The sequence below is a fragment of the Cornus florida genome, unplaced genomic scaffold (genome assembly GCF_030987335.1).
Source record: "Cornus florida cultivar Cherokee Brave unplaced genomic scaffold, ASM3098733v1 CherokeeBrave_3.0.0_Hap2_Chr08, whole genome shotgun sequence".
Taxonomy (NCBI): Eukaryota; Viridiplantae; Streptophyta; class Magnoliopsida; order Cornales; family Cornaceae; genus Cornus; species Cornus florida.
The window spans coordinates 55,480,091-55,496,971 of record NW_026775578.1 but is presented as its reverse complement, the minus strand read 5'-3'; the positions used below and the strand labels follow the sequence as shown (position 1 = coordinate 55,496,971).

Here is a 16,881-nt window from a genome sequence, read left to right as displayed (position 1 = left end):
TAAAAATTCGATAACTCATTAATAATCCAATTTCATGAACATGATATCTTTTTAATAAATCGAATATGAATTAAAGAGATCGAAATTGTATCGATCGATACGCAATTCTTTTTTGAGTTCGATACGTGACTTGTATCGATCAATTTATATTAATTTTGTTCGAATTCATTATACCGCAACTACGATCGTGATCGATACTGCGAATTATGAATTTTATCCAATAAAGCTGTCATGGCATGTTGACAATAGAATAGGATCCAAGCATTCCGACGGTTGACTATATATATATATAACACTCATTGGCCCCTTTGTTTGTGTTTTATACATTATATTAGTGCAATATACTATACATATATATTAATTATTTCCAATTATATTTATTAAGTTACGTAGTTACATAATCCACGTGTCTGTACATTAACATCTCTCCATTCCCAAAAGCTTTTCTATCTACTCCGTAAAATCTGTAACCTAAGAAAGACTCCAAGCAAGTTTTCTCTTCAGTGCAGACCACTTGAAAGCAACAAAGCGGTTGAGTGGAGCTGGTCGATCGGTCACCGGAAAACACAAATCCCTTCCGGTGAGTTCTGTTATTCTCTCATTTTTCTTCTCTTCCTCCATTTGTTTTTCTGTTACAACTTCCAAGCCCTAATTTTTTTATGTTACAACTTCCAAGCCCAAATTTTTTTTTCCCCTCTATTCTTCCTTCTTACAAGCACTAAAATTACCATTAAGGAGTTTGTTGTTCTCACAAGCCCTAATTTTTTAGTTATTGAACAAAGGGTACAAATAACCTATTCAACTCCTTTTCTTTTTTTTTAATTTATTATTATTATTATTATTATTTATTTTCTAGGTTTTGAACCTTTTTTTATAACAAAAATCGTCTTTCAGATCTTCTTTTTCTCTTTTTTGGCTCTAGGTTTTTGTATTGCTAATTGATTTTCTTGCTCTTTAATTTCTTATATTAGGATTCTACCAACTTTTCAGTTTATATGTATTTAGGTCAGCATTACTCATTGGTGAGTTGTTTTGAATATATATATATATATACATGGAAATGATCAAATGAGCAAGAAATTCATCCACACAGTACATGAATGACTCTTAGCTGTGATGGCTAGGTTTTATTTGAAGTATATATTAGCTGAATTTATGATTACTCTATCATGTATTTGAATGCTTAATTAAATTCATGCACGTAAATATATATATATATATATATATATATATATATATATATATATATATATATATATCAATGGATTAAAGTTGCTATAAGTGTTCGAATTATATTTATTCTGCAATATATATTGTTTCTATGGGTTGGGACTTGGGGTTTGGGAGTGGGACAATTAGATTTAAGTATTGAAAATTCTTTTTCTTGAGCAGTTTTTCAAAATTTTAGTGGCAAATTTGTTACATTGTGTACGAGGAAAGAGGTATTGTTTTTTGTGACTAGCTTAGTTTAAAATTATGAATTCCATTCGATTTTTTTTTTTTCAATTAATTGATTATTGTAGACATGAGGGAAGTTATTCTGATTGTTTGGCATTGCAGTGAAATTGTGATTATGAATATGGGTTCGTTATTGGAGTCAAATTGGGCATGGCTTCCGAAGATCTTATTGGACATGATTCTGGACAAAGTAGTTTCGCTTTCAGACTATGTTCGCTTTGGTGCGGTTTGTAAACAATGGCATTCTGTGGCAATGGAGAACGAAGTTCAAGTCCTTGAAAAGAAGGCTTGCAGACAAGTTCCATTCTTGATGGTCCTATGAAAGTTAATAGCGAGGAAAGACTTAGTCTATATGGTAGGGGTGCAACTTGGGTTGGGTAACCTGAACCCAACCCGAGCCCAGCCTGATTTTTTATGAGCTTGGACAATTATTTTTACAATTTAGGTTGGGTTTGGGTTGAAAAATCTCAACCCGAATTTAATTAGGGTTGGGCTTTGGTTGAAGTGCTAGCAACCTGAGTCAACCCGAACCCGAATTCTAATATTATTTTTATATATATTTTTACTTTTAAATACATTAAATATAATATTTAAATTATGATTACTTTTTTACTTTTCAACTTCTTGTATGTTAATATTTAGGCTAATTAATTTTCTAAAAATTTGTTTGCAATTCATTAAAATTCTACAAAAAGTCTTTAAACTTTTTCTTGTTTAAGAGTAATTTAATTTAAAATTAATTCAATATCATATTAAATTTTTGGTGTAAGGATTAGTCATATGAGTAACCCGAATTAACCCGAAGTTTTTACCCAGAATCTAAGCCCGAGTTGCAAGCCCGAATTTAAAAATAGAAGGATGGGTTGGACTTGGGTTGAGTAGTTAAGGTTGAGGATAGGGTTAGGGTTTAGCATTTCATATAGTGGGTTGGTTTCAAGTTATACCTTAAACCCGCCCGAGTTGCAGCCTTACTATACAGCATCACTCACAGTAAACTATATGATTTTCAGTTATGGGCTCCACACATGGTTGGTTGTATACTGTGAATGAATCATTGGGCATAACCTTAATCAACCCATTCTCTGGCGCTACCATTGAGCTTCCTTCAATTATGGAGCCCTCAAAATTGGAACCTCCTCATGAAGACTATGACAATGACGATGATGATTTTGAAGTTATTAAGGTTATATTGTCAGCTGATCCTGCTTCATCTCCTAATGACTATATTGTTACCGCCATTTATAGTGGTTGCCATAGCTTGGTATTTATTCAGGCAGGAGATGACGCTTGGACTTGCATAAATACAGAGAGATTTATAATGATCTATGATGTCACCTATTATAAAGGCCAGATTTTTGCAATTGATAATAGAGGTGGAGTACGAATGATTGATGTTAATAGAAGGCCAGGAGATGGTATGGCTCTCCAAGTGAAGGTAATTATACCACGGACTAATGTGTATTCTAAACCGAAGTATTTTGTCGTTGTCGAATCATCTATGGGGGATTTACTTCTTGTAAAAAGGATTTTTAAATCTAAAAATGACACACATCACACAACTTTTAAGGTTTTCAAGTTGCTCTTAGACCAATTTGAGCAAGGTTGGGCTAAGCTGGTTGAAATGAAGAGCTTGGGCAGTGACACCCTGTTTTTGGGACATAACCATTCCATTTGTGTTTCAGCTTCCAAATGGCCCGGATGCGAGCTGAATTCCACATACGCCGATGATTTTATTGATCTTTTATGGCATCCCAGACGCCATGAAATTGATATCTTCAACATAGAGAATTGAAGCTTTGGGACACATTACTTCCTTGATCCTTCACCTAAACGAATTGGAATTGTGCCAATTGTGTTATGAAATTGAGTATAGGCTTAATTTGTTTGGAGTGTCTCTTGGTCAAATCTAATTTTATTTTAGGTATTTTTGCTTATCATTTTTATGCAGCGAAAAAAAAAAAAAAAAAATCTGTTATTTCTCTAGCTGTATCAAATTGTTGGATCGAGTTTGTAAAACATAATTAAATATTATTGTGGTTTTTTCTCAATTTTTTTTATGATATTATAAATATTTCCTGAGCTGGAATTAATTTTCATTTTATTTTATAAGAAAGTTAACTGTCTTTTATTTTTTCCTCTGTTAGCATAATGAGGGTTGGAAATAACACTGAATCATAATTCTTGATGGTTGAAGTGTCATTGTAATGCAATCCAGCTCTCAACTATTGTCCTTAAAGCCCAAGTGCTCTTTCCTAACAGTCCATATATGATGAATTTTATGTGCCAAAGTACACACACAAAACTAAGGATATAGAATGCTGAACTGAATTTGGGTTGTCTTGTCCAATGGAAGTCATTTCCTACTCAAAACACGAGTGAAAATTACTTCCAGTGAAATAGTGTGTCATTTACTCTATTTTGAAAATCTAGAAATAGCCATGTCATCCATGTTTGGGATGCACAGTAAGAAAATATTGGGATGCGCAGTAAGAAAATATTGGGATATACTTTTACTTACAAAAATGGGGACAATAGACGTGTGCTTAAAAGAAGCCCTCTCTCTCACTCACACGCACACATATATATTACATAAAGGAAGATAAGTCTGCATTAATAATATAGTAATTTATTTCTAGAGTTTGCTATAATATATGCTGATGTGTGATACTTTTTCTATCCACCTTTTATTTGCAGCATGAAAAGTATTCATTGCTGACAATTACGGGTGGAAAAATGGGTCACAACTCATCAATCCGTTCATATCTGTTCGCTTTTTAATAATTATGAGTAAACCCTATTTAAAATGGGTCAAAAATAGATTGGGTAATTTTTAATCACTTAATTTAAGAATCAAGATAGATTAAATATGAATACTCATATTCAACCCATATTTCACCCATTACATAATAGATAGACAACACACATTTATTCTATATTACACCCAACTCATTTCTTTCTCTCTAAAATTCTCTCACTCACAATCGTCTCTCTAAATTTGTCTTTCATCAATCCCCTTTCTAAGTTTCTCTCTAGAAATTTATTCTTTCCTTCACTTCGCTCTCTCCGAAAGACAATCCCCTCTCTTTAAGTTTCTCTCTAAAAATTTATTTACTTATTTTTTTAAAAGGAGTGGGTAAATATTGCTGAGTTTGAAATTATTTTATTTATTTATTTATTATTAAATAAAATTTTAAAACCTTCTGAAAAATAATAATAATAATTTAAAAAATAAAAAAATATAGAAAAATATTTAATAATTAAATAATTTAAAATTTTAAAATAATTAATAATTAATAATTAAAATAAATAATAATTAAAAAAATTTAAGAATCAAAAAATCAAAAAAAAAATAAAATAATTTTAAAAAAAAATAGTTAAAAAATAATTTTTAATGAATCTACCGGTCGAGTTGACCCTATACATTTGACTCGTTCATTTTTAACTCTTTCTGAACGGGTTGAATATGAATCTTGACCCATATTTGACCCACTCAATTTCAAACCAGCCCAAACCCAAATTGGGCTCAACCCACCCATTTGCCGCCCTTACTGACTTGACCCATATTTGACCCACTCAATTTCAAACCAGCCCAAACCCAAATTGGGCTCAACCCACCCATTTGCCGCCCTTACTGACGGTAGTCACTTGTAAATGCCACTATTGTATCACCCCATTTTCCAGGAAATGAGTGACAATCTTTCAGGAAATTACCTCCATGGAAGAGACAATCAAACAAAGGGCTTTCTCATATTAACATGATCTAGAGAATCTTTGTTAAAATGAGAATCACTGCTCCTACAAATACAATTACCTAATTATATAAAGAAAACTAAAAATAAATAAACATATGTGCCTTGGACAGCTTCCTCGATGATGGGGATGGGGAACAACTTGAAGGGTTGTAGCTTCAACCATGTGAACACGATACCAGAAAGGGAAACAGTCTGCTCTGTATTCACCGCATTATGAAAAGCATAATACACATGCAACACGAAAGGAAATAGAGGGAACGAAAATAGTGAGCGGAAACAAGACTAAGAAACGCCTTGGAAGGACAGTCGGTCTCGAAGAGTGTCAAAAATGGATGAAGCTGCTGCGTTTTGTGCAAAAGTCAACTTCAACCGCCCAAGCAGCTCACCATCCTTAGACTGAGATGCAGCATCTGCAGCTTCTTTGGCCATGCCAATTCGAGCATAGGCCTGTTCAGGAATAAAAGATGTACCTTGAGAATACTTTTAACAAATACGAAAGAAGATTTAATAATAAGCCATCACTCACACACACTCACAGACAGACACGCAGCAGACACAAACACATACAGAGAGAGAGAGAGAGAGAGAGAGAGAGAGAGAGAGAGAGAGTGCAGATCCTAGTATGGCAAGTCATTCCTTCAAAAACCATTGACTGTTGATGTTAATTAGACAATCAATAAAGTAATGCATAACTCCATAAATGTTGCATCAGGCTGATAGAGAAAGAAGAAAATAAAGTCAAAATTATAAAACCACTGTAATGTGGAAAGATTCTGAAACAATCTTTTCTTTTCCAGAATTCTGAGCAAGCATTTTTTTTCCCCAGTAAAGCTCCGTAAACATAAATAAGATGTAGAAGAATCAATAAAGGTGGTGAATTCCAAAAATTGCATATTATATTCAAATTACCTCAGCTCTCTCTCGGGGATCTGCCAGTTTTGGGATATATTTTAGAGCTTCACCTTTCTCATCTGCATCAATGCATGCCTCCACAAATGGTCGATAACCTATTGATGCAACACACATACCCAGCTCGTCAAAGCTTTATTCCATGGGTACACACATGAGAGTTTATTTTAGGTGGTTCCAGGAAAACATAAAAACATGCCACACTTTTATTCAACACAAAGTGGGAAACCATTTATGCTCATGTTAACACAGAAAAGCCTGTCAATCAAAAACTAGCTAAACAAGTTTAAAGTGAAACAAAAGAAGAATCATCTCTTTAACATAGTTGTTAAAGGTTAAAGAAAAAACCCAGAGTTGAATGACAAACTCCAAACATGTCTGTTACAAACTCATAACATGACTATCTCTAAGCAAACTATAGCACAAAGAAAAAATTTGACATGCCATTTCAACAGATACATAATTATATAATTTAAGGACCATATGCACATATGAGCACCTTCTAAAGTGAGCTAAATTGGATTCACCTATCTCAGTAGCTAAAAGAATCCACTTTGATGGAAAGTTCTTCATATAACAACCATCCAATCAATGATTCACACAGTATACAACAATTCATATGAATGACGTTCGCTGACCAAGTGAGGATGAAGAAGATGATCAACATCCAGATTCAAGATCAAGCTCACGTGGTCGTTGATCCAGACCTGTATAGGAGATCGAAGTAGAAGAATATTCTATGAAGAACTAAACCATAGAGTGTTGGATGGTGTGATCTCTAATTCTCAGAATGCTTTTGTGGGAGGCCGTCAGATTCTGGATTCAGTTCTTATTGCTAGTGAGTGTGTGGATTCCAAGCTAAGTAGTGGGGAACCAGGGGTTTTGTGTAAGTTGGATATTGAAAAGGCGTACGACCATGTGAGCTGGAGTTTCCTTCTCTATCTGATGGAGAGGATGGGTTTTGGGGAGCGGTGGAGGAAATGGATTCATTTTTACATCTCCAGTGCTCGTTTCTCTATTCTTGTGAACGGTGCTCCGACGGGTTCTTTCTCTAGTTCAAGGGGCCTGAGACAGGGGGATCCGCTCTCCCCCTTTTTGTTCCTTTTTGTGATGGAGGCCTTCAGTAGGATGTTGAGGAGGGCTGTTGAGTTGGGTTTCCTGAATGGGTTCCGGGTGGGTAGGGATGTTGCCAGCCAGTTGGAGATTTCCCACTTGATGTCTGCAGATGATACGCTTGTGTTTTGTGATACAGAGGTGTCCCAACTCAGGTATTTGAGATGTGTTCTGATTTGGTTCCAAATCGTTTCTGGCCTCAAGGTGAATGTTGGCAAGAGTGTTTTGGTGCCAGTAGGGGAGGTGCCTGAGTTAGCTTCGCTTGCGGGCATTCTTAGTTGTCGTACTGGCTCTTTTCCTATCTCCTATTTAGGGTCCCTCTGGGAACTCCTTCGAGGTGTGGGGGGGTTTGGGATCCTGTTGTGGACAAATTTGAGAGGAGATTGGCGGGTTGGAAGAAGCAATATCTCTCTAAAGGGGGGCGGGTTACTCTAATTAAAAGTACCCTTTCTTGCCTTCCTACTTATTTCATCTCACTTTTCAGATTCCTCTCTTTGTTGCCGAGAGAATTGAACAGTTGCAACGCAATTTTCTTTGGGGGGGAAGAGGGGAGGAGTTTAAGTTTCATTTGGTTCGGTGGGAGCAAGTGCGTAAGCCGATTCGTTATGGTGGGTTGGGCCTTCGTAAATTGGTGCCTTTCAATAAAGCTCTCCTTGGAAAATGGTTGTGGAGGTTTGGGGTGGAGAGGCACTGGCTCTGGCGGAAGGTTGTTGCTAGTAGATATGGGGAAGGTAGAGGAGGGTGGTGCTCTCTTGAGATGCGTGGCCCGAGGGGTGTGGGAGTTTGGAAGTTTATTCGGAAGGGGTGGACTGTCTTTTCCACTCATGTTCGTTTCAGACTTAGGGATGGCAGGCGGATCAGTTTTTGGGACGATGTTTGGTGCGGGGAGGTTTCTCTTGCTCTCGCTTTCCCTCGGTTGTTTAGGATGGCTTCGGATAAACAAGCCCAGGTGGTTGACTGTTTTTGTCTTGATAATGGGAGACTGGTTTGGGATGTTCGATTCAGGCGTCCTTTTCAAGATTGGGAGGTCGAGGATGTCACTCTTTTGTTGGAGGCGTTGTATCGTCAAAGCGTTATGGCTGGTGATTCTGATTGTTGGATTTGGAAGCCAAATCCGCAAGGTTGCTCTGATGTTCGTTCCTTCTTCAGGTGTCTTACAGCTGAGCCTGGAGGATCCTTCCCGTGGAAGTTTGTTTGGCGCTCTAAGGCTCCTCTCAAGGTGGCTTTTTTTGCTTGGACCTCTGTTTTGGGTAAGATTTTGACCCAAGACAATTTGAGAAGGAGGAATCAGGTAGTGGTTAATCGGTGCTACATGTGTCTTCAGGATAATGAGACAGTGGATCATCTTCTTCTTCATTGCCCCGTGGCTAAGGAATGTTGGGACTTGATGCTTTGTTTGTTTGGGTTTTATTGGGTTATGCCTCGCTCCTCTAGACAGATGGTTGAGGCTTGGAGAGGGTTCTCTGTAGGGGCCCATGCTCGTGATGCTTGGAGGGTTACGCCTCTTTGTGTGTGGTAGTGTATCTGGCTGGAAAGGAATAAAAGATATTTTGAGGGAAAGGAGAGGCCTATTTCTTTTCTTAAGTTCTCTATTCTTTCCACTCTTTTTTGTTAGGTTTCGGGTAGAGATTTTAGATCTTCTGAGGATATTGTTGTTTTCTTGGCCTCTTTGAAGGCTTAAAGGGTTGTTTTGGCCCTGTGTTTGTTCTCTTGGGATGCGTTCCCCTCTTGATCGCTTTCAATACATTTCTTACTTATCAAAAAAAAAAAAAAAAAAAAAATAGAGGATTACCTACTTTTGTGAAATTGAAAAAATTGAACATCGTTTCTTTGTTTCTAATCCTTGATTTTTATTATTATTTTTTTTTCCTACCAAAATTTGTATATTTAATAGCTCGCCGAACTTGGACCAAAGCCAGGTGCAATGGATGAATCTAGGTCATTTTTTGAATCTTGGGCAGAACGGATGGAAAGCTTAGAGGAAGAGGGAGCCATCCTTCACAGTTGGATTGAAAAACAAAAATAAATAAAGCAGGAAAAAGGATTAATTAAGAAGAAAACTCTCATTGCTCCAAATTTTACTTGAAATTGAAACAACATTAATAATCCCAAACCCTAGCTAAGCAAGCATTTATAGATTTCCTACTAGAACAGACTTAATCCTAGCCATCTCATCACTAAAACTCAATCCTGGCCGTGATTGGCTTTATTACAAAAAATATATTCAAATTAATAAAAGTGAGATATTTAATCGATTCTTCTAGTCCCTTCACTCCTAGCCTCCTTTGGATGCTCCTAATGCTGCAAAAACTTATCTTCTACCCACAGCTGTATCAATCCCCAGGCTGGAACACACACTCGAGTTTCTAAAAAAGTGGCTCTTGTACAAATCAAGTACTTGATATTAATTGCATCCACTTTGCAAATATAGTTGGGCGACTTAAACTGGTAGACATTGCCATTAATCTTCTTGACAACCTCAGTATGGGCCAATCTTCCTATCTCCCAACCTGTATGCCCCGGTTGGAAGTCGATATTTTGTAAGAATAGCCTGAACATACTCTCCAATATCTAAAATTACCTTTCTTTTGTGAGATTCAGTTGCAGCCTTATATTTGACACTCGTTGCTCTTTGTAGCTTCGCATTCTTATGAATTTCAAGAAATTCAGCCAGCTCTTCACCTTCAAATTAACCTTCTTAGATGTAGGTGTTGTAAACCATAAAACGGAAGTGAAGAGATATATAAAACGAGTAGAACACACAGATATTACGTAGTTCAGCCACTAGGGCCTACATCCACGGCACAAAGAGCCCAAAGGGCTACATCACTTTTATAATACTCTCTCAATTCATATACAATACAATGGTGGAAGCTCCTTTATATAGGAGAATAAATTATGATAAGGAAAGAAGTAGAAAATAGGAAACAAGGAGGATTTTTCTACACTGATTCCTCTAGTAACACCAAATCTTCAATAATAGGAAACAACATCAATTACTGAAAGATTTTCCTCCACAGATTCCTCCATTAAATCTTCAATACTCCCCCTCAAGTTGGAGCATGAATGACCAACTTACCATTGAGATGACGAGTAACAACAAGTGTGAATGATGAAGAGAGAAGACGAAGAACAATGCTATCGAACACACCGACAGCCCAAACAAGTCAACAAAAAACTGCCGGAGACACGGCAAAGGCGAGGACAATGCTACCGAACACACCAATAGCCCAAACAAGTTGATAAAAACTCCCGGAGACACGACAAAGACGAAGATAATGCTACCGAACACACCGGCAGCCTAAACCAGTCAATAAAAACTGCCGGAGACACGACAAAGGCAAAAAACATTACTGTCGAACAAACCGACATCCCAAACAAGTCACAAATAGCACCAAAAAATCCTTTAGCAACATTTCAGATGCTAAGGGGGAATACCCCAACATAGGGGTCTGAATCTAGGAAGAGAAATTAGGCTCTGACACCATGTTGTAAACCATAAAACGGAAGTGAAGAGATATATAAAACAAGTAGAACACATAGATATTACGTAGTTCAGCCACTAGGGTCTACATCCATGACACAAAGAGCCTAGAGGGCTACATCACTTTTATAATACTCTCTCAATTCATATACAATACAATGGTAGAGGCTCCTTTATATAGGAGAATAAATTATGATAATGGAAAGAATTAGAAAATAGGAAACAAGGAGGATTTTTCTCCACTGATTCCTCTAGTAACACCAAATCTTCAATAATAGGAAACAACATCAATTACTGAAAGATTTTCCTCCATTAAATCTTCAATAGTAGGAATAGGAGTAAATCAAGAACACTATTTGGCTTTTCTCCATAGGGAACCTCAAAGGAGAAATATTTGTAGTCCAACTCTTTAACGAACACAAGAAAACTTAGTAGATACACAAACTTTGTACTTTTCAGCATTTAAGCATCCCAACAAAATTTTGAACTTCTATAAACAATTTCTGTTAGTCCATCAATTGAGGATGAAAATTACTAAAATCATGCTTTGTTGGGTATAGATCCTTCCATAAAATTCTCCGAAAGTTCCAACAAAGTTAGTATCTCTATTTGAAACAATGAAACTTCTAAACTTCTTTGGAGAAAAGAAGAGCAGTGGTAAACTGATTATCATGTCAAGTGTAAGAACACCGGTTTGAATCATGAGAACAACCACTACGTGCAAATAATGCTAAAGGAAATATCTACATCCTCATATTTCTTCTTTCTTCCTTTCTTTTCCTCCTTTTTTCCCCTTTCATTCTCTTTCCTTCCCTTCCTCTCTTCCCACTCCTCTCTTCCCATCACCATAATCTACCCATTTATATAAGGGTGGTTGCATGGCTAGGTCTCACCCACTAGTGACACATTGCCATCTCAAGCTTCTACATAATTTTTTTGCTATCAATGCAATTCGAATGTTAGTTCTGATGACACACTAGGTTTCTTATGTTACTTTTACCCATATGTCCAACTTTCTTTACATCTTCTATGCCCCTTATTTAAGATTGCTTTTAGGCCTTTGTCCAAGTTCAGGCCATCACAACTTATCCGGTCCACCCCTCCCAGCATCCTTGTTTAACAAGAACCACACTGTTCAGGGTGTTGTACACATATGTGGTCTTCTTACAATATAAGAATTGCACCAACTTTGGAAATTTATCAACTAACACCACAACAGGATTGCACTGAATTCGAGTAACAGGCAACCCAAGCATAAAATTCATGCTAATTGCCACCCCAAGTCAAGTAAGTAATGAAAAAAGCATGCAAAGGCGTTCTTTGTTCGCCACTCCCTTCTATTTTTGGCACACATGACAACATTCCACAACAGGATTGCACTGAATTTGAGTAACAGGCAACCCAAACATAAAATTCATGTTAATTGCCACCCAAGTCAAGTATGTAATGAAAAGGGCATGTAAAGGCATTCTTTGTTTGCCACTCCCTTATATTTTTGGCACACATGACAACATTCCACATGCCTACTTAGTTCCCTATTTAAGTTAGGCCAAAACTATAATGATCTCTCATAAAATGTCCCAAATTTTGCTGCTCTATCATGATCTTTCTGCACATCAAACATCCATAAAATCACAACCTCAAGCCTTGAAGAAAAAACCAACATGCAACAAATATTCAACTGCCATCCATATTTGACGTCCTTCAAATCTAGGCAAGTTATGCACTCTTCATAAAGAAATCGCAAAAAGAAATCAAATCCACAACATTCTTGTATGTATCCACAAGCAAAGAAAGACTACATGATTGTCTGTACTAGCTTTATGAAGTGAAAGAAAATTGTCGCATATAGCCTACCTATTTAGCATGCCTTAAACTCAAATTCCAATGGTTATTGAGGTACTTTAGTTGTGACAACTTGAACTTGAACAAAGGCCTAAAAAAATATTAAATGAGGGTCATAGATGAAAACATCAGGGGTAGGAATGTAAAAAAAATTGGAAATATGGGTAAAAATTGAATAAGAAACCTAGAATGCCATGAGATTAAACATTTCTGATTGTTCGAATGAATCACATCCAGGCTCCCCAGACCTACTACATGACACCATCCTCACCACAAGGTCTCCTCTACGACTTTGGCCTGTTGTCTGCCTCAAATTTTGGCTATTGTCAGTAATGGCAGCTTACCCTTGAACCCCAGCAATATTTGGCAGCTACTGCCTATAGCGGCTCTGAGCATTGTTTCGCGCTACTGTAAGTACTGCTTCTCCTTCAAAAGTGGGCTGCAAATTTGTGGTACTGCTGCCGAAGCCGGCAATAAGCCTACTTGTTTTGTTGTTCCAATACCACCAAAACCCACTCGTAAGCCTCCAAAATTAATCAAAATAAATGAAAGACTAGGATGGATTCATGTATTTTAGGCCATGATCCACTAATATAGTATGTCAATAATTGCTCATTACTCTACAATAAGTCACTTCTTGCTATTGATTGATAAAACTCCTTAGAATTTTGACGCTACGACTTCCTTGCCTTAAATTATGCAAAAGTTGTCACATCGTTTGCATCTAATTTAAAGAGGAAATTTTTTTTCCCATCTTTTTCACCTTTTCCAATTCAATGATCTTAAACGCTAACCTTTTCATCTTTTTCACCTTTTCCAGATAGCAGTGATGAGTGACAGTGGTAACACAATCAATAAAGTCCTTGACCTAGGACTACAATAAAATATAAGAATCTCAATTCTAATATTCAGTTCACAGCTTTGGTCAACAATTCACTCGTAGAAAAAAATCTTCTTTATAGTGTCAATAGTCATTAATCAGCAGGTTGATAACAGGATGAGACAGTAGTTAGATAGACATCCTGTTTTGTCTTAACAGAAACTCTACTTCATTTTGGGCTTTTTGCGGTAAGGGCTTGGTTAGAACCTGCATCTTATGAAGTCATCTTCTCAGATGTTGGCATATATCTAATAATGGACTTGACACAGTCTTAAGAAGAGATCACAACCATATTGCCATTCGTAGCAAAATGGAAAACAATGTCGTTTTCAACTGGTACAACCATACAGCTGTATTCCAACTGTGTACCAGCCTGTATTCTAGTCAACATTTCATTATTTATTCTAGTCTACTTTTCCTTCTTTATGTATTACGTACTTTATGTCATTTTGAATAGCATACATACCCAGTGTATTCATTCGTTTGATATGTCAAATAATTTTATTCTCTCTCTAATGTAAGACTCCAGTAGGTTTCTTGACGTGGTATCAAAGCATCAGGTTTCTTGACGTGGTATCAAAGCATCCGATTGGGACCTAACGTAAGTTTCTTCGTCTTCTCTTCTTCTCCTTATTCTCATTTTTTCTAGACAGAAGTTGACTTCCTGCAGTTGAGCTCTCTCTCTCTCTCCCATCTCCAAAGAAAAGTAATAATAAAAATACAGTACCTGCACCAATTCCTCTCGGTTATATGATCTAGATTCTAGACTCGTTTGACTCTCCTTGTGTCACTCGAATTTTGTGATCAAATCTACTCATCTCGGATCTCCTTGTCTTGAATATCATGGGTGACAAACCTGAAACCAAGGACTCTCTTTTTTGGATCTATGACAAGTACCAAATTGAAGGTTTCCAATTACCTTCAATGGTCCAGGGCAGTCCAAGTTTTTCTCAAAGCTCATGGGAAACTCTCCTAAATCGTCACTCAAACCTACAGATTGCAAGCATGTTCGCACATGGGAACAAGAAGATGCACAGATCATGAATTGGCCATGGAATAGTTTGGAGCCAGAGGTATTCAATAATGTATCATTTCTGGAATTGGCTAAGGATATTTGGGATGGAACATCACCCACATTTATCAATTGTATTAGGATATATTTTTTCTTCAGCAAGGTGATTGTTCGATTGAGGAATACTACTACTTTGAACTGAAAGATATGGGGGAAGAACTCAATATGTAACAGCCGTTGACTGCAGATTTGGAGACCCAGAAACAGCACAGGGAGGAATTTCAAGTGGGGAAATTTCTATCAGGACTTCGGCCAGAACTCGCACCTATCAGCTCAAGAACTCAATATGTATCAGCCTTTGACTGCAGATTTGGAGACCCAGAAACAGCACGGGGATGAATTTCAAGTGGCAAAATTTCTATCGGGTCTTCAGCCACAACTCACACCTATCAGCTCTCATATTCTCTCATGCACAGACTTGCCGACAGCCAGTGAGACCTTTGCTCGTGATCGACAAGCCTCCATCCACTCTTCTGCTACCGAAAAGGAAGATCGCTCCTCCCTTGCAGCTCCGGCTGGGCAATTTGATAATCCATGTGGAGGCCGAGGGGGATGTGGTCCTCCACACACAGGTCGTGGTGCTAGCGATACCAAAAAATGTACACATTGTGGCTGCACCAACCATTCTATTGGTAACTGTGGGGAACTCCATGGCAAGCCCACATGGGCAAATCAGGCTAAGGTTGAGGGGGAGAATTCTAATTCCACTGCCGAAGAACATGTTCTTATCTCTGAAATTGAGTATGATTCAATTGTCAAGCTCGCCAATCTTCCATCCACCTAAACAGTCACTTTGGTCAATTCCGGTAAGACTTGTCTTCATTCCTCATCCAGAATACCTTGGATTATTAATTCAGGAGCTTTCGACCATATGACAAGTAACTCTTCCCTTCTTTCTGATATTTCCTGTACTTCCTCTTCTTCGTTTGTCATAATAGCTAATGGTACCCAAGTCTCTAGTCCAGAGAATTGGTACTATTAGCACACCTAGTGTAACCTTCTCCTCTATTTTGTACCTAACTCAGTTTCCCTTTAATTTATTACCCGTTCGTAAACTACCTTTACCTTAAACTGCTTAGTAACATTTTATCCTAACCACTGTGTCTTTCAGGATCTAAAGACGAAGAGCACGATTGGTGGGGTTTTGAGAGGAATGGACTCTACTACTTTCAGCAGTCTCGCTCACCTGTTCCATCCGCACACCAAACCACGACCTCTCCATATCAGTGGCACTGCCATCTTGTTGTAAGGCAATCTTTGTAATTTAGTTCCCTCTTTACCTTTTTCTTTCTTTCTTTCTAGTTTTAGATGTGAAACTTGTGAGCTTAGTAAGCATCACATGGCTTCTTTTAAGCTTACAACTAACGGGCCTTTTTTGTACCCTCTTGAGCTAGTTCACTCCGATGTTACTGGTTTGTCTGGTGCACGTTACTTTGTTTCGTTTATTGATTCGTTTAACTTGGTTATATGTGTTTAAAGATAGATCTCAAGTGCTTCATGTTTTCAAATCTTTTTATGCTGAAATAACTAATCAATTTGATACCAAGTTACAAATTCTTAGGACTGACAATGCTCTTGAATATGAAGAAGGTACCTTTCTGCAATTTCTCGAGTCGAGGGGTATCACCCATCAAACTTCCTGTGTTGATACACCTCAACAAAATGGAATAGCTGAAAGAAAGAATGGATTCATACTTGCTATTGATTGTGCTCTGATGATCCAAATGAATGTACCAAAACATTTCTGGGGAGATGCAGTTCTTGATGCGGCATATCTTTTGAATTGAATGGCATCTCGGGTCCTTGAAGGAAAATCACCTGTCCAGATAATTGTTCCTGACAAAGACCCCTTTTCTCTTCCCCCAAAAGTGTTTGGTGTGTCATTTTTGTGCATAATTTAAGTTTGAGGCGAGACAAACTTGACCCTCCAGCCCACAACTGGATATTTCTAGGCCATTCCTGTAGTCGGAAAGGGTATAGATGCTATCATGCTACAACCCTCCTTTGACTAGTCACTTCATCAGCTAGTTATCAAAAATGCCTCTCTGCACGGAGATCTTACTGAGACAGTGTAGATGGCTCCATCACCTGGTTTTGAGTCCAAGTGGGAGTATGTTTGCCACCTCAAGAAGTCTATTTATGGACTCAAACCTCGTGATAAGTTCAGCAACGCAGTGGTTGCTCATGCCATAACTAGAAGCCACACTGATCATTCGGTTTTTTTTTTTTTAAGAAGACAGAGCGCGACATTGTGATTTTAGTTGTTTATGTGGATGACATTGTCATCACTGGAGGAACTTATCTTCCTGCTCCACTGCTGGCATCATGCAAAAGAACATAAAATCAATCATTTTGTTATTAGTTTCCC

At 37.5% G+C, this 16,881-nt stretch overlaps 2 protein-coding genes across 3 annotated transcripts in view; one reads left to right on the top strand and one right to left on the bottom strand.

Moving 5' to 3' along the window:
• Positions 1-366: 366 nt before the first annotated feature.
• On the top strand, positions 367-3,588 carry LOC132271772 (probable F-box protein At1g44080). 2 transcript variants are annotated; one of them, XM_059773245.1, is made up of 3 exons: positions 370-580; positions 1,561-2,893; positions 3,141-3,588. In XM_059773245.1, exons 2-3 carry the CDS (start codon positions 2,471-2,473, stop codon positions 3,165-3,167), a joined length of 450 nt encoding a protein of 149 aa, XP_059629228.1. In that variant the 5' UTR covers positions 370-580; positions 1,561-2,470; the 3' UTR covers positions 3,168-3,588. The 2 variants fall into 2 exon arrangements, with proteins under 2 accessions (XP_059629227.1, XP_059629228.1); XM_059773244.1 differs by having other exon boundaries at positions 367-580; positions 1,561-3,588.
• Positions 3,589-5,186: 1,598 nt separating this feature from the next.
• The window catches only part of LOC132271770 (protein VACUOLELESS1), a 39,309-nt gene continuing 27,614 nt past the window's right edge, over positions 5,187-16,881 (bottom strand). The window contains exons 14-15 of the mRNA XM_059773243.1: positions 6,120-6,217; positions 5,187-5,657 (exon numbers count right to left, since the gene is read on the bottom strand). Coding sequence (XP_059629226.1) covers positions 5,493-5,657; positions 6,120-6,217 — 263 coding nt within the window. The 3' untranslated portion in view covers positions 5,187-5,492. The remainder of the gene's footprint in view (positions 5,658-6,119; positions 6,218-16,881) is intronic.